General features: G+C 43.1%; 1 protein-coding gene across 1 annotated transcript in view; it reads left to right on the top strand.

Moving 5' to 3' along the window:
- DNAH3 (dynein axonemal heavy chain 3) overlaps window positions 1-23,721 on the top strand; it is a 116,444-nt gene that overhangs the window by 46,954 nt on the left and 45,769 nt on the right. The window contains exons 19-28 of the mRNA XM_080830446.1: window positions 854-945; window positions 5,096-5,210; window positions 7,566-7,682; window positions 8,492-8,671; window positions 10,057-10,193; window positions 13,713-13,914; window positions 15,599-15,691; window positions 17,382-17,492; window positions 20,364-20,478; window positions 23,155-23,353. Of these exons, the coding sequence (XP_080686572.1) occupies window positions 854-945; window positions 5,096-5,210; window positions 7,566-7,682; window positions 8,492-8,671; window positions 10,057-10,193; window positions 13,713-13,914; window positions 15,599-15,691; window positions 17,382-17,492; window positions 20,364-20,478; window positions 23,155-23,353 (1,361 nt within the window). The remainder of the gene's footprint in view (window positions 1-853; window positions 946-5,095; window positions 5,211-7,565; window positions 7,683-8,491; window positions 8,672-10,056; window positions 10,194-13,712; window positions 13,915-15,598; window positions 15,692-17,381; window positions 17,493-20,363; window positions 20,479-23,154; window positions 23,354-23,721) is intronic.

A 23,721-nucleotide genomic window follows, 5' to 3' on the forward strand; every position in this document is an offset into this window, starting at 1 on the left:
TCCCCCTCTGACATCCTGTCATCCTCCTGGGACTGGACAGAGACGAAATAGGGCAGCAGGTGAGGTTTCTCCTAGAACCTCATTATCCTTCACGTCCTCCTACTCCTCTTGAGCACATGGAACCCTCATCCTCCCAGATCTCTCCGTCCTTGAGAAAAGTGTTCAAAGCCGTTAAGAGACTTCACGTGAGACCTCCTCAGGGATATTTTCACTTAAAAGACATGCTTGGGGTAATATTTACACCATAGGGGTGGGCACCAGTGCTAACCATTCCAACAAGTTAGCACGCTGAGGTAGAAAGGAAGATATTTGGGCAGGGGGGGTTTCTTCTTCCTTCCCAGCATCCTCAGACTGTAGAATTGGGGGGGTCTGCCTGTCCCATACGCTCATAACTTCCTCCTTTTACTCAGCAAACACTTACTGCTTTTGCTTTTGCACTAGGCTTTGCACTAGGCTCTGGGAGCACAAAAACAAACCGGGATCCAGTTTCTCCCCCCTGGGTACTCACAAGTTGGCACTAGGCAAGTGTTGATAGGCAGTGATCCCCAGTAAGCCAGATAGAATTCAGTGCGGGCCCTAGGCTGCCTCCCACTTTTTGTAGACCTACACCATCCAGTTCAATAGCCACTAGCTCTGTACAGCTATTTAAATTTAAGGTAGGTAAAACTAAATAAAAGTTAAAAATCAGTTCCTCAGTCACACCGGCCACATTTCCAGGGCTCAATGGCCAAATGTGACTGGCATCTACTATAAGGCACCGTGGGGAGTAGAACACGTCTCTCATCATGGAAAATCTCCTGGCCAGTGCTACTACCTTGGACAACACGTATTTGTTTTCCTCTCTTTTCTGCAGATCAGTGAGATTGTCGGCTATGAAATAAAGCCCACAGAAACAACTTGCCTCTCGAATATGCTGGAATACGGGTTCGGCAAATTCGTTGACAAGTAAGACTCCTCCTCCCCCCTTCAGGAAGCTTTTCAGTCCAAGCATCTGAATCCCCACAAGATATGACTGGCCTCCTACTGGGCTGTTTTTCTCCTTCTGGTTCAGAGTGACTTAAGTTCCTGGTGAAACTCACTTTCAGTTGCTGAGTGGATGACAGATTGTAACTAGAAAATTGAGTCAGATTTTATTTCAAAGGGAAAAAAAAAAGTTCTTGGAAACTGAGCTCCAAGCCCAGGTCTGAGTGACTTCAGGTAAAATCATTCCACCTTCCTGGGCTTCAGTTTCCTCTTTTAAACAAACAGGAGTGGCTCTCTGAGCCCTTAGGAGTCTGAAAAACACAGTCAAGTGATAGAATTCTTCACTTGCTTTCTCCTTTTCTCCGAATGCCCCTGGAGTCTGTGTGCAGGAATTAGTGCTATTTGAATTGCTATTTTCAGGACCAGATATTCTGAGGACTCTGATGGTTTGTCTGCACCTCTTTCGGGGCAGAAGATGGGAGGTGCTGTATTATGTGGACTAGAATCCCTGTTAGACAGTGGGGTTTGGGTCTAACTCGACACACGCTTCTCCGGGCATGTCCCCAGACCAGCTGCATCAGCATCCCATGGGAACGTGTTAGAAATGCACATTCTCAGGCCCCATCCCAGTCTACTGAATGAGAAATTCTGGGTGTGGACCCTGCAATCTGTGTTTTAACCAGTGTTTCAGGTCAGCACCTTCCAGTGTGGGAGCCACCAGCCACATATCCTACTGAGCCCTTGAAATGAAACTGTTCTGAATTAGAGGTGCTGGCAGTATAAATAGGAGCTGGATTTCAAAGGCTTATTAAGGAAAAGAGCAAAATAATAAGTTTTAATATTGATTGCATGTTGAAATGGTAATATTTTGGATATACTGAGTTAATTTATTAAAATTAATTTTCCCTGTTTCTCTTTACTTTTTTTTTTTAAGATTTTATTTATTTATTTGACAGACAGAGATCACAAGTAGGCAGAGAGGCAGGGAGAGACAGAGGGAGAAGCAGGCTCCCTGCTGAGCAGAGAGCCCGATGCAGGTCTCAATCCCAGGACCCTGGGATCATGACCTGAGCGGAAGGCAGAGGCTTTAACCCACTGAGCCACCCAGGTGCCCCTCTCTTTACTTTTTAAAATTATGGCTCCTGGAAACTTTAAAGTGGGGTACTCACCTTTTATCTCAAATGGGCAGCACTGCTCTGGGTGATTCTGATGCATGCCATTCTCCATTCCCATGGGGATGATGGGTCTAATCTAATGTGCTCCCAGGCCCCCAAATCTCTCTGCCAGCTGAATGCTCTGATGCTCTCCACACCACCCCCATACCACCATCACAGGCTGTCTTTGAGGAGCAACCTGGAGACACATGCTTTTCTACCAAGTGTGAGTTATTTCTTTAAAAGGCCACGTTTCCCCCCTTGAAGATGTTTCTAAGAAATACCAGCTATTGAATATTTATGCCGGACCAAGAATTTAATAAACATTAACCAACTTCTCTGTCACTCTAACCTAAGGTTGTAGATACAATTATTATCCCTGTTTTACAGAGGAGGAAATAAGTTGATCCAGTTGTTAGGAAACTAGCCAGAGGTCACAGTAGTAACTGAAAGAACCAAGACCTAACCCCAGACTGGCTGACTCTAGAGCCATATTGTACCACCTAAAGAACAAATCCATCCAAGGAGACCAAAAAACCAAGTGAACACACAGCAAATGTACCACTTTCCATGCCAGTGGGCTCAACTATGACAAGCGCAAAGGTGGTAACACCTTGGCCAAGTTGTTTACCTCTCTGTATCTCAGTCTCCTTATCTGGTAAAGTGGGAAGAAGACCAGTAGCTGGGTGATTAGAGTTATGGTGGGGATTAGGAGACAAGGCATGTAACCTGAACTGAGTCAACATCGAAGTTCTCAGCCACTACCTGTGAGTGAGCTGGGACGTTCCCCTATACCCCCATCCCACAGTTAATGCAGCGTTATCACATGTGGCACAGAGTTCACCAGCTTCTTTAGCCCTTTTGCGTAAGGTAAGCTCTTGATGGGTTTCGAGGACTCCCAAACCCATTAATCCTTCCCCTGTGCAATTATTTGCAAAATCGTAAGTCCTAAAGCATGTTGCAAACATTTTACTTAATTATACCAACAATCCCGGGTGTATGCCGATGGGAGGACCTAAAGGACTTTGTCAAGGCCATGCAGCCAGCCTCCTTGTCTCACACCCACCTGGGTTGGCACCTGCTTCTATTAATTATTTCCTACTTGCACACTCATTGTGGTCATCTCCCAAGAAGGCCACATTTAGAGTGCTGACCCTGCTGCTGAGGGCTTGATGAGTCATGCTTTGGAATGTGCTTCCTCCCCTGCCCTGAATGAGGCTGCATGAGGGTTTTCAGCTCTGTTTAGTTGGTCCTATTTGGTTGACCACATGTGAATAATTCTCTTGCTCCTTCTGACAAGGAGAGGGGGAAAGGTACATCGTGGGGGAGGAAGAAACACTGGATTAGAAGCCAGAGGAACTGGTGTCTAGACCTGGTTCTGGCACTCCCCAGCTGCATGTGTGGCTCTGGGCACATCACTTGCATCATCTGGGCTTCAGTTTCCTGGAAAGACCAGATTGTTTCTTCTGTAGTCAGCTTGCAATGAAAGACAAGTGCTGAGGCAGAGAGAATAACCCCTCCTTCTCCTTCCAAGGACTTGGCTTCTGGGTTCTTCCCAACTCCCAGGTCACACCTGAGTTTAGGACCCATCTCCCCGTGTGGAAGCATGAAGAAAGAAACTTGTCTTCCCTCTTTCTGTGAAACAGAAAGGCTATAGATGTGGACCCAGCATATCAGGAAAATAACAGTGGTTTTTAAAAAGGTGGGGACAGGGGTAAGTGGGTGGCTCGTTTGGTAGAGCATGTGACTTGATCTTGGGGTTGTGAGTTCAAGCCCCACATTGGGTGTAGAGATTATGTAAGAAAAAAAAAATAAGTAGGGACAAGAAGTAGAGCAAAGCCATCATGTAGGTTAACAGAAGTTCTAAAATTCAAGTAGGAAGTCAGAACAATAATTCTGGAGTAAGGAGTAAATGCAAATGGGGGGAAAGGAGGTCTTGTTTTAATGGCTTTAAAGGAGTAGTTTTCAACTGGGGACACCTCCCCCCACCCCCAACTAGGAGACATTTGACAATATTTGGAGACATTTTTGGTTGCCACAACTGACAAGAGGTGGGAACAAGGGGAGTCTGCTACTGGCGTCTCCTTTGAGGAGAGCCCAGGGATGCTGCTAAACATCCTGCAGTGTATAGGACAGCCCCCTCTCCCACCCTATATTGGTTTGCTAGGGCTGCTATAACAAATGCCATAGGCTGTGTGGCTTAAACAACAGAAACAACAGAAACTTGTTTTTTCCTAGTTCTGAAGACTGGAAATTCAAGGCGTTGGCAGAATTGTTTTCTTCTGAGGCCTCTCTTTTTGGTTTGCAAAAGGCCGCCTTTCCCCTGTATCCTTGCACGTCTTCCCTCTGCTGTGTCTGTCTTAATCTCCCCTTCTTGTAAGGACACAAGTCATATTGGATCAGGAGCCACCCTAATGACCTCATTTTAACTGGACTACCTCTTTTTTAAAATTTTAATTTCAGTGTGATGAGTACTGGGTGTTATACGCAACTGACAAATCTTCGAACGCTCCTTCTGAAATGAATGATGTACTATATGTTGGCTAATTGAACTTAAATAAATTTTAAAAATAAAAAAATTTTAATTCTGTTATAGTTAACATAGTGTTATATTAGTTTCAGGTGTACAATGTAGTGATCAACAAGTCTATACGTTACTCAGTAACTGAACTACCTCATTAAAGACACTATCTCAAATAGGGAACCTCGAATTCTAGGATACTGGGGTTTAGGACTTAAACACATGATTTCAGGGGGGACAATTCAGCCCATAATATAGCCCACAGGCTTCTAGTGCTGAGGGTAAGAAAACCTGCAAAACATCGGAGCTAGCTGGCACATCTTAGAGTTGGATAGTAAACATTTTCGTAAAATTAAGGGCCTTTTAAATTTGTTTTCAGGGTGAACCGCAATTCCTCCTTTGCCATGTTTTCACTGCCCTCCTCCCATTGATGTTGCTGTTGCTGTGTTCTCTTTAGACTGGAGCCCATTGGTGCAGCTGCCAGTAAGGAATACTCTCTGGAAAAAAACTTGGAGAAAATGAAGTCAGACTGGGTTAACATGACATTCAGCTTCGTGAAGTACAGAGACACTGTGAGTGTCAGTCCCACCACGCAGCCCCCTGACAGCAGCCCATTTATTATAGCTTACTGAGAGTAGTCATTCAGAATTGCAACAGAGCTCAGGAAGGAAGGATCCCTAACATCTTTTTTTAAAATTTATTTTTATTGATCTATAATTGACATGCAACATTGTATAAGTTGAAGGTGTACAAGTGTTGATTTGATACATTTATGTATTGCAATATGATCACCACCCTAGTGTTAGCGAACAGCTCTTTGAAGTCACATAATTATCATTTCTTTTTTGTAGTGGGAACAATTAAGATCAGTCTCTTAGCAACTTTGGAGTTTTTAATGCGGTCTTGTTGTCTGTAATCACTATCCCGTGCATTAGATTGTTTCCTCCCATCTGCCTTCATGTGCCAATCATTCTTCCTTCCAGGCCCCACAGGAAGGGTGCATTTTGTAAATGAGAAAGGCCTTTTGATTCAGAGCAACAAGCTTTCTCAGTGCAAAGGAACTGAACGAGACTGCCGAATTAGCACCTCCCAGGGAGGGCTTCCCCACCACTGTCCTTCAGGAGCATCCTGGTCAACAATGCTTAGAGCATCTCAAAACGATATATTTTTTTTCAGGCTGCCCTGTTTTCTTCTAATGTGCAGTGCGGCTTGAGAATCTCCCTGTCCCCCAGGCTGCATGTTATCCTTTTGTGACTTCTCCACTGCTTTACTTTGAACGGTCACGTCGCCTCGATTTCGTGTGGATAAGAACTGTAGCTGAGCCAATGCAAGGGAAAAGAACTGGGGCCTCTCTCAGCAAGACCAGGCACCTGAGGGTGTCAGCAGCTTGGTGCTACATCCCCTGATGGGATTAGATACTGCTGGAGGCTGTTGGGCTGGGTTGAGGGATTGAGCTGGGGAACCTGGGAACAGCTCAGTTGCCGCAGGCCCATCCTAAGAGTTTTTGAGTGATGCAGCTAATAGACAAGGCTTGACAGGCAAAGGGAGTCACAGTATCATTTTATTAAAAGCCAGACACACCTTCCAGTGCAGAGCTACTGGTAGAAGGTAGATGAGAGAGTATGTCCTAGCCCCAATTTAACCATCCAGATGTAGGCTTCAAGGAAGTGAAAACAGAGCCAGAAAGGCCAGACCTACCCAAGAGGGGCAGACTCCTCTCAGCTTGGCTCCCCAAGGTGGCCCAGGAAAAAGAGTGCCATTCATAGGAGCTGACCTTCACGGCACAGTAACCTGCACTACTAGTAAAAACTTAGAGTATAGGGGTGCCTGGGTGGCTCAGCAGTTTAAAGCCTCTGCCTTCGGCTCAAGTCATGATCCCAGGGGCCTGGGATCGAGCCCCGCATGGGGCTCTCTGCTCAGCAGGGAGCCTGCTTCCCCCACCCCCACCCCACCCTCTTCTGCCTGCCTCTCTGCCTACTTGTGATCTCTGTCTGTCAAATAAATAAATAAAATCTTTAAAAAACAACAACAACAACAAAAAAAAAATCCTAGAGTACAGGCAGAGGTTCCCAAACTTTTTTCTGTTTGTGGCGCCTTTTGTGTCTTAGTACTTTTTTCATAGTTCCCCTCCCTGGGCCAAAAGAAATTCCTAACAGCTTTGTTTATGAAGTAATTAGGTTCAAACAACTCTAGTGAGTAGTTGTATCCTATCCACAACTGCTTTTAAAAAATACACATAAATTGAAAGAAAAAAAATTTGTATTTCATTTTTGAATGAAATTTCTGAGTTGACTGCAGTGCCCAGCAGCCTCTCAGCACACAGTTTGGGAACCACAGATCAAGGGCCAGCCATTGAGATTAGCAGCTGAACCCACCTGAGATTCAGCTTGCCAGCAAAGCAAGTGGCCAGGGAAGTAGGAACATAGAGAAGATAGAACAACATGCTCTCCCCTTCCCCCCGACCCGGCCAATCCCCAACAGATAATAGTTACAGGTATGGGCTGGGATTGTATTTGATTTCTGCAAAAGAGGTTGAGAGTAAATGTCTTTAAGCACACTTTCCAGGAAGGATGTCCGGGTGGCTTAGTCAATTATTAAGTGTCTACCTCAGGTCTGTGATCCCGGGGTCCTGGGATCCAGCCCCATATAGGGCTCTCTGCTCATTGGGAATCCTGTTTTTCCCTCTCCTTCTACCCCTCCCCCTACTTGTGTGCGCTCTCTCTCTCATAAATAAAATCTTAAAAAAAAAAAAAACACACACACACACACACACACACACTTTGAAGGAAGAAAATGGAAATTCCATCCTCTGTGAGACAGATTTCTGCCCTACTTGGGTGGACATCAGAGCTGTGAGGCCTTTGGAGATCAGCATGAAAATTGGGGGGTCTTGTGGTTTTGACAGCTCGGGAAATCTTTTTTTGCAGGATACAAGCATCTTGTGTGCAGTTGATGACATTCAGTTATTACTTGATGATCACGTGATAAAGACCCAGACCATGTGTGGCTCCCCATTCATCAAACCAATAGAAGCAGAATGCCGGGTAAGAGGAAATGAGGTGGAGGGTTTGTGATGTCTCATTATTAGCTCTGGGTTTGTTGGAGGAGGGAGAAGATTTTTAAGTTCAGTTAACAAAGAAGCTCAGTTTTTCCTGATTGGAAAAAATAAATAACACAAGACTGAAAGCCATAACCATCCAAGTAAGCATATGGCACACTGTGTCTTTGCAACAGTCTGCCAAAAGAGAAGATGAGATGATTTTAATGCACTGAATAAAAATACATTTGGAAAGTATTTTATGGGCTAGAGTAACCTAGAATGTAAACTACACAAGGGTACAGGTTTGGCCTCCTCTGCTCATTGTTTATAGAAATGGCATAAGCTAAGGGCACAGACTCTGGAACCAGACTGCCTGGGTTCAAATTCTGGCTTCGCCCCTTGTTGTGTGGCCTTGGACAAGTTCCTTGAACTGTTGTATGTCCATTCCTGCATCTGTAAAGTGAGTTTTGTAATAATATCTCCCTCATAAATCTGTTGGATTAATTGGTTTCACTTACATAAAGCACTCAGACCATCACTGGTCACAGAAGAAGTATTATGGCTGTTACCATTGTTATTATTCCGCTAGAAAAAGAACTACGTGAGGGCAAGGATGCTTGTCGGTTACTTTCTTTGCTGAATCCACAATGACTAGAACAATGACCAGAACATAGGGGGCATATACTCCACAAGTATTTGCTAAACAAGTGAATGAGCAAATGAATGAACGAATCCATCCAATTTGTTCAGTCAGTGGGCCTGTGTTGCAGAGTGGCAGATTAACAATTCTGATATGAAATGCTAAATTCACAGAAGTGGGAAGAAAAGCTGGTTCGTGTGCAGGAAATTTTGGATGCCTGGTTGAAATGCCAATCCACCTGGCTATACCTGGAACCGATCTTCAGTTCAGAGGACATCATAGCCCAGATGCCAGAAGAGGGCAGGAAATTTTCCATCGTTGATAGTTACTGGAAATCACTCATGTCCCAAGCGGTGAGTTTTTAACTCCCTAGCACATCTCACCGTCAGGAATATGGGATGCCATACAGAAATTCCTCATTGTGCCTCATAACTGTGTCCCTTGAAATTTATAAGTAAACCAGATTTTTTTTCCAAATTCAATATTTTTATAAATTTTTTTCTGATTTTGAAACTTTTTGTTACTAAACATTCAAACATAGAAATATATAATACAGAGAATGGAGGCCTTTTGAAAGCCCACCTCCCTAGAGGCAACTGTTAGCAGTCTGTATAATTTAGCTCTCATTCCTAACAAGGTAGGAGACTTTTGTCACAGGATAATGCAATGAAACTTTTATAGATTGAGGATCATTTTAAAACTCAAATTCTCCTCCATATTCAGTTACTCATACTTGATACTCAGCATTGAATTAACAGCCAGAAAATGCTTGAAGATGACTAGAATATGATTTCTGCCCAGTCACTGTCTTGTGAGGTGAGAGTCTTAGGTAAATAGGAGAGCTATTGTAGGAGTACACACAAACAGCTTTTAGAACACAGGAGAGTGATTTCGTTGCCTGGCAGTGTCAAGGAAGTCCTCCAAAGGGGAGCAACATTGGAAACAAGCCTTGAAGGATGAGTTCACCGGGTATATGAGGCAATCAGGAGTATCTATTAAGAGATGGTACCTTTTCCCTCTTTGAAGCCAAATGTGCTCCACTGGGGCTCCCTTGTAGAGAACATATCTCAGAAAATTTATCCGCGGGGCACCTGAGTGGCTCAGTGGGTTAAAGCCTCTGCCTTCGGCTCAGGTCATGATCTCGGGGTCCTGGGATCGAGCCCCGCGTCGGGCTCTCTGCTCGGCGGGGAGCCTGCTTCCTCCTCTCTCTCTGCCTGCCTCTCTGTCTGCTTGTGATCTCTGTCTGTCAAATAAATAAATAAAATCTTTAAAAAAAAAAAAAAAGAAAAAGAAAATTTATCCGCTGTAGTGGAGCCAGGATTCATGATATCCTGTTTCCTCCAACTCTGTATTAGTTCAGATTTTTTGGTTGCAAGTATTAAGTAACACAAATTCAACTGATCTTAGTTATTAAAGATCAAATTGGCTGATTTTAAACTTTAAAGAGCAAATTGACTTTATTAAACAATTCCTAAATCAGGCAGCATCGCATCTAACAAATAAAAGGTCACTCCGAGGAGTTGCACGAAATGGAAGGTTTTTATAGAAGGAAGAGCCAAACGTGTCCAAAGGAATAGAATCGTGTTGTATGAGCATTTCACCCTTGCAGGATTAGGAGGCTAAGTTAGCTGGGCCGGGAGGTCAGTATTTGTTGGACTGATTGTACACTCATTGCAATGATCGGTCTCAGAATCTGGGACCCCCATGACGATTCTCACTTTTTTTTGATGGAACCTAGGTGAAAGATACCAGGGTTCTGGTCGCAGCAGACCAGCCAAGGATGGCTGAGAAGCTTCAAGAAGCCAACCTTCTGTTGGAGGACATCCAGAAGGGGCTGAATGATTACTTGGAGAAGAAGAGACTGTTTTTTCCCAGGTATTTGGTACTTTTCTTTTGTTCAGAGTTGCCTTTTTGACCCATTTATAGGTAGAATATATTTTTTCATCCTGAGAGTTGGCTTCTACCAACCTATTTCATAGTCTTTCTTGGTTCTCCATCCTCCACAAGACCGCTCTCAGGGGGAGGGCATGTCTTCATGGTCATTACTTAGAATGAAGTTGAATGGACACCAGTAGGGGCCAAGTCCACATCGTGGCCAACCATCATGGTCCAATACCCAACGGAAGGGATACAGTAGTCATTATTAAGAGCCTAGACTTTGGAGTTAAACTGACTTTGGTTTGAGTCCCAGCTCTTGCACTTATCCTAGCAAGTCTATCTGAGCCGCTGGTTCTCCACTGTAAAATAGAAATACAATAATGGCTCTTACTCATATATTTATGTAGATCCATGAAATAATGCATGTAAAGCATTTGGCTGTCTAAACTGTTTAAGAAATGTCAGTTGAATTTCTTTTCCATCAAATGTGGTAGTTTCTGGTAGGTATGCTTATAAATATTTGACTCTTTTTTCTCCACAAGAACCAGTGTTCTTCTACATAAAAGTCAAAGTCATTTTAGAGGGCTGGTTCCAGAAGAGAGGGTCCTCGCTCCTGATAATCTGTCCATGTCTCACCATGGATGGTCTCTCCATGTCATTTGGATGTAGGTTTGATCCCAATGTGCTTTTAAGAAAAGGAAATTTCAGTGTTCCCTTATTTGGAGACAAAGTTAGTTTCTTGCTTTCCACCACAAATTTTTAAAAAGCGATTTGTGTAGGATTCAGAAATGTCCTGGTGTACCTGAGAAAGTGAATTTTTGATTTATTTGATATTAATTTTGTGATGTAGCTAGCCATATATGGCTAATATCTTCAAGGTTGGACAACATGAATACAGCACAAATAGTGGAAGGAACTTCAATTTGGAAGCACAAAACTTAGGAAGAGGAAACCTCTGAGATTTGGACTTTTAGTTCTATTCCTACTGGTGTTATTCCTTATAAAAATATGAACAATAGCCAACACTGCCACAGCATTTACCGTATGTCAGGACACTGCCCTAAGTGCCTTACCTGCATTAACTTATTTAAACTCACAAGAATCCTATGAGGTTAAAAACATTATTATTATCTGCCTTTTACAAACAAGTTACAAACAAGTAACTTGCCAGAAAACATAAGACTGGTAAATGGACAAGCCAGAATTCAATCCAGGCAGTCTATATAAAATACTGAGTTATTTGACATCTCTAAGCCTCATTTGTTCCCTACGTTACACACAAACACACACACACACACACACACACACACACACACACACACATATTGTCTCTCTCTTTCAATGTGTGTTTATGCATTTTTACGGAATAAAGTCAAGCACTCTGAGAAAACACTTTGGAAAATGTTATTGAATAATTTCACATATTTGAAATTAATTTTATCTTGAAAATGCAGAGTGCTAAATAACGATTTTATGTTAGGTATACAAGTTTTTTTAATAATGACTCTTATGGCCATTGAGCCATATGCTTTATCACACATGATAAATCCATAGAGACCACCTGTTTAAATTTTACTTGGCAGTGGGAGAAATGGATATCATTAATTATTGGTAAGTTAGTCAGTCACAAATAATTATTGAGCTCTTCCTACCTGCTCAACACTGCAGCTATAATGCATAAGTTTGCTTTGCTGTGTAACAAACCTCCCCACAACATAGAAGCTTGAAACAGCAACTATTTATTTAGCTCACAATTCTGTGGGTTTGCAAATAGGGCTGGGCTCAGCTGGATGGTTCTTGTGGTCTAGCCAGGTGGTTCCTTTGATCTCAGCTGGATGGTTCCAAAGGTCTCATGAGGGCTCATTCATGTGACTTTTGCCAGCTGGTAGTTGATGGCTTCAGTCACTGGTCTAGTGGTTGGCTTCCTTTTGGCTGGAGCAACCAGGATAGTTGGGCCAGAAAGCTAGCCTGGATTTATTCACATAGTGGTGGTAGTGGGATTCCCAAGGCCAGCTAGATCTAGGGTTGGAACTTACATGAGTTCATGTTTACTACAGTCTATTGGCCAAAGCAGGACAAAGAGCCAGGCCAAGTATGAGACATGTGAAAACAGACTCTACCTCCTGTAGAGAGGAGCCATAAATATTGTGGCCATTTTTATAATCCACCGTAATCAGTGAAGACCATAATCGTGTGGTCCCTCCATTATAGGACTTTCAGCTTGGTGGTTACAGTAAAGGTTTATACCTTTAGTATTTCCTAATGGTTTGTGGTTGCTGCTTGAAGGATCTGAGCAAGAGAATGAGCTTATCATTTCTAACTTAAAACATGGTCAGAGCCTCTGCATGTATAGTAATGTGATATGTTGTGGGGTCCAGGAGCAAACAGTCAAGAAAGAATTCTTGAGATGTTTTCAGTGCAAAAAGGTGGTTTTATTAAAGTACAGAGACAGGCCCATGGGCAGAAAGAGCTGCCCTAGGATTATGAGGAGCAATTGGCTGAATTCTTGTAAATTTGGGGCGGGGCGGGGAGTGTGGAGTAGAGACAAAGCAAGTGTCCAAAAGGATTGTCATATCTTAAGACTTACAGGATCCTGGAGGTCTGGCTATTGTCAAGCAAAGGTTGCTTTTTGCCTTTAGCAAAGCATTAACATTAAGACAGTTGTGAGTTCCTGGAGGAATGTCACACTCTGCCTGTCTCAAGTATTTGTCAATGGGCTATAAAATGTAAGGAAATTTAATTCTACCTACATTTCCTTTTTCCTTAGTTGTATGCATCAGATAGGTTCATTAATAGCATACTTCTTATTTCACAGCTGTGACATATCATACTTTGAGATAAGGAAAGATAAGGAGGTCTTCTCTCTCATTCTCAATACTGACTGTATATTAGAATCACCTGGGATTTTAAAAATATAAATCCCCATGGGTGCCTGTGTGGCTCAGTTGTGGGGTGCCTGGGTCGCTCAGTGGTTGAGCGTCTGCCTTCGGCTCAGGTCATGATCCCAGGGTCCTGGGATTGAGCACCACATTGGGCTCCCTGCTCATCAAGAAGCCTGCTTTTCCCTCTCCCACTCTCCCTGCTTGTGTTCCCTCTCTCACTGTGTCTTTCAAATCAATTAATCTATCTGTCAATCCCCAGACCCAACCCCAAATCAATTATATTAGAAACTCTGGGCAGTGCAACCTTGGCATTGGAGTTTTTTAAATAAGCTTCACAGGTGATTCTAAAGTACAGCCAAAGTTCAGAACCACTGTCCCAAAAGGTAGTATCCTATGCCCAAACCATATTGAATTCATATATACCAGCTTTTTTCCTTTCTCTTGCTCTGAGTCAAAACTGTGTCCACGCTCTATGCCCCAGATGAAAAATGGTGAAAAGGAATGTGCCTTAAAAAGACTCTAGAACATGGCTGGTGTTCCTGGGGTGTCCTCTCCCTTTAGAGAATATCACCTCGTTGGGAAAAGAAGTTCTCAAAAGAGACTCCAGTTGCCATCTTCCTTTGCTTTGAAATAGGTTCTTCTTCCTGTCAAACGATGAGCTGCTGGAGATCTTGTCAGAGACGAAGGACCCCCTCCGCGTGCAACCACATTTGAAGAAGTGCTTTGAAGGAATTGCCAAGCTAGAATTTACAAGCAATCTGGCGATTGTGGGAATGATCAGCTCAGAAAAAGAAACCGTTCCATTCAAACAGAAAATCTACCCAGCTCAAGCCAAAGTAACTCTCCTCTTACTCATTTTCATTCTTTTCTTCCTGGCAGAGCAATACAGAGAGAGGCAGAGAGCATATTGATTGTTTAAGCCCTTGCTTGGACTCAAGTTCCATACTGCCTGGGTGTGGAACACCTGGGTTTCACAGCTTACTGACTGGGTGACTCTGGGAAATTGCATAATCTTTCTGAGTCTCAGTTTGCTCATCTCTATGATGGGGCTTATACTGTAATCCATGCAACGCATTAAATTTATGGGAGGATTTCAACCAAACCTGATGTGGAGGCAATAGTAGGCCTCAGACCCAACAGCAGATGCTGTTCAGATCTCCATGAGCACAGCCCAGTTAAAATCGATCTGCTTTCAGGAGCACCTGGGTGGCTCAGTTGGTTAAGCATCAGACTCTTGATTTTGGCTCAGATCATTATCTCAGGGTCATGACATCGAGCCCTGTGTCAGTTCTGCGCTAAGCATGGAGCCTGCTTACGATTCTCTCTCTCCCTCTCCCTCTGTTCTGCACCCCCCACCACCACTGCTCGTGTGTGTCTGCCTCTGTCTCTCTCTCTCTCCAAAAAAAAAAAAAAAAAAAAAGTGATCTGGTCAGACAGCTTGCTGGGGTAGGTGTTTTTTTTTTAATTATTTTTATTAACATATAATATTATGTTCCCCAGGGGTACAGGTCTGTGAACCATCAGGCTTACATGGGGTAGGTGTTTTTTAAAGGTCAATAAAACATTATGGAATTGGAATGCCTGGTTAAGCAGCTACCTTCGGTTCAGGTCATGATCCCACGGTCCTGGGATCGAGCCCCGCATTGGGCTCCCTGCTCAGTGGAGAGCCTGCTTCTCCCTCTCCCTCTGCCTGCCGCTCTGTCTACTTGTGCTCTCTCTCTCTGTCAAATAAATAAATAAAATCTTTTTTTAAGAAGTTATGGAATCAATGCTATTTTACTCAGGTTTTTATAAAGTGTCCTTATATAATGAGTAAAATGTAAATTTCTCCCACTCCTACTGAACATGACAGCACCGTGGAGTAGAAATAGACAAGCACTCTTGGCTTTACTTTGTCAGGCATTTTTGCTGGCCACACATCTAAGTTGTAATAACCAGGAGTCACGTTGCCAAATAGACCCCAGCTAGCTAACAGGTGCCTGAAGTTAAGAGCTACAGTGACCTGAAATTCTAAAACTGAATTATTTGCTGCACATCTGAATTACCTGTAGAGCTTTAAAAAAAAAAAAAAATCCAAATGCCCAGGTTGCATGAATGTCTAGGAACAGAAGTCAGGTGTCCATATTTTTTAAGAATCTCGAAATGATTCCAGTGCACAGCAAAGTTTGGAAACCACTAGAATAAGTCAAGAATTAGGACTATTCATTAGAAATGAGCAGTTTATTTTATGAACTGGAACATAAATGTATCATTTGCTTCCTAAGAAGTTGTGTTTCAGAAAATGACATGAAATGCATGTTAAGTATTCCCTATTTTTCCTTTTACATCACACATACTTCTCAGAACAAAAAAAATACATAAGTAAATAAATATAAAATGCATAATTAAAGAATATTGGCTTGAAGGGGTGTCAGACCTTTGACCTCCCTCCAGCCTTCCTCCAGAGAGAAAGCTGGGTCTGTCCATGATCCCTCCCTCCGGGCTTGGCTAACTTGTGCCTGCTTTGTCTCACCCCTGTAGGGCATGGTGGAGAAGTGGCTCCAGCAGGTGGAGAAGATGATGATTGCCAGTATGCAGGAGGTTATTAGACTTGGGATTGAAGCATATGTCCAGGTAAATGAGAATTGGGGTACAGGTACCAGGGTGTTAGTACAGCGACAACATTGGGGAGAAGATTAAATGGATCAATTCTAAGCACCCCTCTGCCTTCTACCAAAACCCACCCGGATCCTGCTGGGTAACACCTGACCCTCTGTGACCCTGCTGTGCCTCTCTCTCCTTTCCCTCTGAATCCTGGGGTGATGCACATGATGCAAACGTTTCTGGTGAAACATTTACAATTAGAAGCAGGTGGCACAAGACAAGATGGTTAGCCAGAACCCTCTGGCTGCTAGCTGCAAGTCCCTTCTGTGAAATGAAATGATGGTAGGAGGTCTTTTTAGAGCACCTTCCAATTAAGCATTTCTCCCTCTAGGCTTTTCGTTTACAGTACACATGCCATGAACAGTACAATTCATTAAACTCTCCAAGTATTAGGGGAAACAGGTATGACCGAAGAAAGCCAAAAGAAAAGAACTGTTGGTGCTCACTCTTCAGCCAGCTCCTAGCAAGGTTCAATGTAGGCAGACCAGGTCTTTGTGCTCCTTGACTTTGGGTGCCTTTTCTTCTTACTTTTCAGGGCCCCACCCCCACGACCACTTCCATCAAATGGAAGAATATTCAGTTAACACCTTCCTAGTAAAGTACAGGGTACTGACCCTGCTGTCCCTCTTAGAAATATTGCATTGTAAACGAAAGGCCGGTCCTTTGTCCTATGACTTATTTTAAATAAAAATTAAGAATTTTTAAATTTTAATTTAAAATTTTTTAAAATTAAAATTTAAATTGAATTTACATTTAAATTGAATTTAAATGTAAATAAAAGAAAAATGGTGACCTGTATGGAAGAACTTCATGCCATTGCGTCCAGAGCAAGAGTCAGCAAACGTTTTCTGTAAAGCAAATGTTATTATAATGTCTTCAGCTCTGTGGGCCGCACATACTATTTATCTTGACCTTGGTGGTGCAGAAGCAGCTGTGGATGGTCGGTAAAGAATGGGTGTGGCTGTGTTCCAGTACACCTTTATTTATAAAAACAAATGCAAGGCCACATTCAGCCCTCTGGTGTAGTTTGTCACATCTATAGTTTTTTGTTTGTTTGTTTGTTTGTTTGTTTTAAGATTTTATTTATTTATTTGACAGACAGAGATCACAAGTAGGCAGAGAGGCAGGCAGAGAGAGGGAGAAGCAGGCTCCCTGCCGAGCAGAGAGCCCAATGCAGGGCTTGATCCCAGGACCCCGGAATCATGACCTGAGCCGAAGGCAGAGGCTTAACCCACTGAGCCACCCGGTTGCCCCACATCTATAGTTTAAAAACAAGTTTGAGGGGTTGGGGTTCTGGGCTAGGCTAAGAAAACTGGCCCAGCACTACAACATCGTGTAGCCTTCATAAAGGGTAGTTATGAAAACTCTCTGTGAACAACACCTTGATGATAACTATGTAAAATCCTTGGATTGGGAGCTTAAGGAAAAAGAAAAAAAAAAAGTTGATGAAATTGTTGATGATTTTTTTTTTTTTCCAAAAAATTCAGGGAGGAAGACATAAATGAGTAATCCCAAAGATGTCAAGTCTAGTAGCTTCCGAGAGTGGGGGAGGGTTGTGTGTTTGTTGAGGGGATGTGGTGGTGGGGAATGTTTTTCAGAAGTGGGTTTTGGTCCTACATGATGAACTGACTATACCACATGACCCCCTGCACTTTCCCAGGTACGTCGTAATCAGTGGGTCTTGCAGTGGCCTGGCCAAGTGGTTATCTGTGTCTCTTCCATCTTTTGGACCAAGGAGGTGTCCCAAGCCCTGGTGGAAAAGACCCTACCAGTAAGTGAGCATGTCATGAAGCTAGTGGAGGAGAGTCGAGCTTGATTAGGATCTGAATGACATATAATTAAAGTAGCCGTGTTTTTTAAATAACAATAAAAAATCGCAGCATCCAACCGTGGCATAGAGAAGTTAGGGTTTTCATGGGGACAGTGGGATGGAAAATCTGGCATTGGAACTGACCCGCAGAGTTCTCTGATGTAATACCCTAGAATTTCCCAGGCAGAAATTCTAGGCTGCAGTATTTTAAGTTTTTATCAGTCTTTGCTTCCAGGGGTCAATTTAGTAGAATTTCCACCAACAGAGACCTCTGGTCTTCTTCCTGGGCCAAAAGATCACCTGGTCCTGTTTCCCCTCCTCCTCCACCATTACCCACTTCCTGCCACCTGCAATTGAACACCAGCCTACCTACAGCTCTTCCTTCCATGTTCCCTTGAGACCAAGAGTGCTAAGTCCTACTTGTCCTCAGATCGAGGCCTGTATATTTCCAGTTAACTCTTGCCATTGAAACCAGTGTTTGAGAGTTCAAGACCTGGATGGACTTGGGTTCAAATCCTGATACTTTCCTTTGTTAGCTGTGTGACCATGGGCAAGTTCCTTAACCTGAGTCTCAGTCTCCTTGACTATATAATGTGCTACAGTACACCACGTTGTATTACAACGTCATAGTACTGTATTGTGGGAGAGTTAAATGAGATGCTGGCAAGTTAGTCAGTACTAGAGCCCAGGCTATGAACCCCACAGGGCAGAGACCATGTTTGTTTGGCTCACTATTATATCTCCTGGGGTTATTGCAATGCTGAGCACATAGTAGGTTCTTAATAAATATTTACTGAAGAAATGAGTGGTAACTTCATTCCCAAACTTTTCACCATGGTATCATTTCCCATGATGATCTTATCAGACCTTCTGTTCTTTCTCCCCATAGATGACTGGCTGTGGACCAGAAAATATTTCACTTTACTGTATTTTGCTTTATACCTTAAAATTAGAACATGAGCATTTGACCAAGGTTCAAATTTATACACATTCCATGTTGATAATTCCTACAAACATATTGCACTTGACACTTGCAAACTGCTTTCATGTATTTCATTTCAAATTCTTGAAACACTAAAAAATTCTGATTTTTGTGACTGCATCTCTGTGCCCCAGTTTTCCTACCTATAAAAAGGGGAGACTGCTTCCCATCATACACCCATGCCCTGATGGATATGGATGCTGAATAATGTGGCTCAGCATCCTAAAGGAAGCAGGTATTGGTATGGGATCGCCATCCATCCATCCATCCATCCATCTATTGTTCATTTAACAAATATTTGTTTGACATCTGCTCCATGCTGGGATGATGCTACTAGGCAAAGGGATTTAGAGTTGAATGAGAGAGACATGGTGTCTGTCCTCATGGGTTTACAGTCTACTGGGGAGATAAAAAGTCTCTTTGCTAGAACTGTGATAAGGAAAGTACAGGGATCCAGGAAGCATGGGGAGGAAGGAGAGAAATAAGAGAAGCATTAGAAGTAGAGACAATTTCCCAGAAAAATGGTGTCTAAGAAGAGACAAAAAATATATAAATAGGAATTAGCCAAGCAAAGAACAGGAGAGTGTTCCAGAGAGAGAGACCAGAATGTGCAAAAGTCTGAAGATGAAAAATATGGTGCATTCCAGCAACTGAAGGCGCTTGGGTCCAGAGTAGCTGTGGCATGGGTGTGGTTCAGAAAGATGTGCGAAGCAACCCTATCACCAGGGGTTTTCCAGACCCACAGCAAGGGCAGTGGGAAAGCACTGAAAAGGTTGTTTATTTTTTGCTGCATGTCAGGTACTTTATTAATAACAACAACCACCAGTATTTACTGTGTACTTTATTCACATTGTGCCAAGTGCTTCACCATCTCATTTAATCTTCAAAACAGCTCCAAGAGGTAGTTGTAATTATCTAGACTCGACAGACCAGGAAACTGAAACTCAGAGGGTTAATATCTTTTGCCTGCATCTGCATAGCTAGGAAGTGGGGAAGGTGAACTATGAACCTATGAAGTTAGTCTCCATTTTTTTTCCTTTTTTACAATTATTTCTGTGTTTTAACTCTTTATTTTGAAGTAATGCCAGCCTAACAAATAATGTTGCACAAATAATGCAAAGAATTCTCATGCACCCTTCATCCAGAATCCCCCAACATTAACATCTTAAATAACCACATTACAGTTATCCAAATCAGGAAACCAACATTGATGCAAGATACATTTTTATCTAATCCATAGACTTTTTAAATTGGCTAATCTAAATTTAGCCATTTGCCCCACTGATGCCTTTTTTTGTCTGGTCCAGGATCCATTCCAGGATTATCGTTTACGTACATTTAGTTTTCACATCCCCTGTGTCTCCTTTAATCTGAAAAATTTCAGGATTTTTTTTATTAATTCATATTTATTGCATAATTTCTACACAGTAAAAGTTACCCTTTTTAGTGTACAGTTCTGAGTTTGAACAAACACATCCTTTTGTGTAACCACCATCCCAATCAAGATATAGAACTGTTCCATGCCCCCGCGGAAATTCCCTCAAGCCCCTTGGGGTAACTCCTTCCCCCGCTCCATACCTCTGGCAATTACCATTCTGCTGTCTGCTCCTGCAGTTTTATCTTTTCCACGATATCATAACAATATAATCAAGGTATCTAGCCTTTGAAATTTGGCTTCTTTCAATTAGCATGATGCATTTGCAGTTCGTCTAGAGATTAATGAAGGGGTAAGGGAAAGGCACCCAGAGGGAAGGCTTGGACCATGGGGTGGTAGAGGGTGCCATTCCCCAAGAGGGGGTCACAGAGGAGAACCCCGTTTAACCAGTTGTCCCCTCCTATGCCCCTGCCAGGATTTTCTGAAAAAGAGCAACGATCAGATTGCAGAGATTGTCCAGCTGGTCCGAGGGAAGCTGAGCAGTGGGGCTCGACTCACCCTCGGGGCCCTCACGGTCATCGATGTCCACGGTGAGCAAGGAGGCTTCCCTGGCGTTGCTGACTGTCTAAGAATAGCAGCCAAGCTTGCCGTTCTCCATTCCCCTGGATGGAGTGATTCAGGGTCCCCTTTGCCATTAGGGAGGGGCTTCTCCAACTGAGAGTGAGGTGAGGAGGTAAGGAGAGAAGCCAGAGCTCCTGTGAATCTCCAGTGTGTTTTCCCCTCCCATCCCCGCCCTTGTTTCCAGGAAACCTCCAAGCAGGGCTCTCACAGAGACAATGGCAGCCAAAGCCATTTCTGAGATTCCCCATCTTAGAATGATTTCTTGAGGCTGACCATGGCTAATATTTTTGAATACTCACCAGGTGCCAGGCTCTGTGCTAAGTGCTTGACACACATGATCTCACTTTTATACACACTTCTCAAATTAAGAACCTGAAGCTGAGGTAAATAACTCACCCAGAGGCATACAGCAGCTACTAAGGAGCAGAGGTTGTTTTATAATTTGATGTAATTGATTTAATTGTAATTCTATGTCTGATTCCAAACCCAAGAGACTGGAAATGGGCAGTGTATGCAGGGAGTCAGCAGGAGAGAGAGATAATGCCTTCCAGCACTTTCCTTTTAAAAAAAAAGAAGAAGAAGAACTGGGGTCTTTATATAAAACAAACCACCCCCTCACCCTCACTCCATCACCACCAAGGAAACTAGGGCTGGACTAGCTGGTTGCCTGGAAACAGTGTCTCTCTTGTTCATACACCCAGCTTCCTCCTGGCATTTCGTGGCATCTTATTCTCCTTAAGGTTGATGCTCATTTCAGTCTAATTTCTCTTGGATAGACTAGCATGAAATCAGGGAGAAAGAAAGAAAAATGTGATCTTCATTTGGCAGGAAGTGCAGGTGTGATTACTGCCCAGGGTGGTTGCGTTCACACACATGCACACACGCACATACACATGCATGCATGGGACATGCATGCACATACACACGGCATCATGCAGGCATCCCCAAGTCAGTTCCTTGAGATTTGCCTTCGTCTTGGGTTCCTCATGGAGACCCCTACTCCTGCTACCGCTCTGTGATTTCCCTCAAGAACCTGGAGGGGAATTAAATTCCTCAGGAAGGATGGAAGAGCTGTTGGTGTAATCTTGAAGGACTCTTCTCTGGAGGGTTTTGGATTTCACTGTCATAAAGACTTCTCTTCGCAGACAGGCAGTAGACTTGCAGAAACATCCCTTTACAAAGTTTTATTTCTGAGATACTAAATTAGAGCTGCTGTCCTACTTTAAAAAAAAAAAAAAAAAGTAGGTTTTGTGCTCAGCATGGGGCTTGAACTCACGACTCTGAGATCAAGACCTGAGCTGAGATCAAGAGTTAGAGGCTTAACCAACTGAGCCACCCAGCCACCCCTACTGTCCTAGTTCTGAGATCTCAATAGCTCTCACCTAAGAGTTCCCTAAAAAAATAGCTGATGATTCTTAGAAATCTTTGTGCACTCTTCAACATCAAGGCCTCCCATCACTGTGAGAAGATTAAATTAGGCTCATAATCCTGTGAGAGAAAGAAGGAAACCCAGAAGTATATCTCCCATCTGGTTTCTCAGGCCCCCAGATGGAAAGACTATATCTAACCATAGGTCCATGAGACCCCTTCCCTTGCCAACTGCATCAGGCCGAGCTGATTGTTTTCTCCCAGGATATCCTAGAAGCCTAGAACATGGCCAAAAATGTCATACTGGAGATATGACAGCATTTGGGGTAACTACATATTGCAAAGCTCTCGGGGTTAGTCCCCCAAGAATTTGGGAATGATAACAGTATCTAATATTTATATAATCTTTCTTTTCTTTCTTTCATCTATCTATATATGTGTAGATGTGTAGATATTTACATATGTACATCTATATATACGTGTAGGTATATATACGTGTGTGTATACAGTTGATCCTTGAACAAACATGGGTTTGAACTGCACAAGTCCACTTACATGGGAATTTCTTTTGATAAATACAATGCTGTTAATGTATTTTCTCTTCCTTGTGATTTTCTTAAATATTTTCTCTAGCTTACTTTATTGTAAGAACACAGTATATAATACATATGACTTACAAAAGATGTGTTAATTGGCTATTAGCTGTAAGGATTCTAGTTGACAATAGGCTATTAGTAATTAAGTGTGAGAGGAGTCAAAGTTCTACGCAGATTTTTTTCCCTGTATCATGGGTGGGCACACCTAACCTCCATGTTGTGCGAGGGTTAACTGTATGTACAGTTAATCCTCCTGATAACCTTATAATAACCCTATATGGTAGGTACTGTGTTATTCCCATCTTACAGATTATGCAGCTCAATAGAGAGGTTGAACAACTTGGCCAAAGTCACGTAACTAGTTAATGGCAGATTCAGAATTAGGATCCCAGCAGTCTGATTTCAGAGTATGCATTTTTGATGCCTCTGCTGTACTGCTCGCAGACAACACAGCAGATTCTCTGCCTGGCTTCTCGGGTGAAGCAAAGACCAGCCTCCGAAAGAAATTGCTATGTGCAGGTTACGGGTAGTCAGGGAGGCTGGTTGAGTCTGAAACTGTTTGTGGAGAGTGACTGCTGGCCTGGATGATGTCCTCAGACCTCCTCTGAGCAGTCTGTGGGCATAGGAGTATGCTGACAGCTCTGCATTTGTGTGTTTCCATGTCTGCGTCTGTCCCAACAGCTCGTGATGTCGTGGCCAAGTTATCTGAGGATAACATCTGTGACCTGAACGATTTCCAGTGGATCTCCCAGCTGCGTTACTACTGGGATTCAAAGGACGTGCAGGTGCAGATGATCACCACAGAAGCCTTGTATGGCTATGAGTACCTGGGGAACTGCCCCCGGCTGGTGATTACGCCCCTCACGGACCGCTGCTATAGGTAACCTCTGCCCTCCCCCTCCCTCCTAGAAGCAAAGGGTGAATATCAATTCCAGAAGGAAAAGCTTCTGGGGAAGAAGGTGTGGGGCATCTTGAGTTTGTGACTTTTACATCTTCATTTCATATTCTCAGATTTTAGAATTTTGCCCTTGGTTACCATGGTCCCACAGATGGGCATGGAAATTAGGCCTTAGGCCAGAAATGAGAACCCAGTAGGAGTCCTAATGCAAATTAATGTGGCCAAACCAACAAGCAGAATGTTGATGCCTGTCCTTAAAAATACCACAGTACTTAAATAGAAAGCTCTCTAATGGCAGGAATCAAGATGGTGCCTGGAGATTGCATGGAGGAAGGATAGAAAAGGAGCCA

The sequence above is a fragment of the Martes martes genome (genome assembly GCF_963455335.1).
Source record: "Martes martes genome assembly, chromosome: 18".
NCBI lineage: Eukaryota > Metazoa > Chordata > Mammalia > Carnivora > Mustelidae > Martes > Martes martes.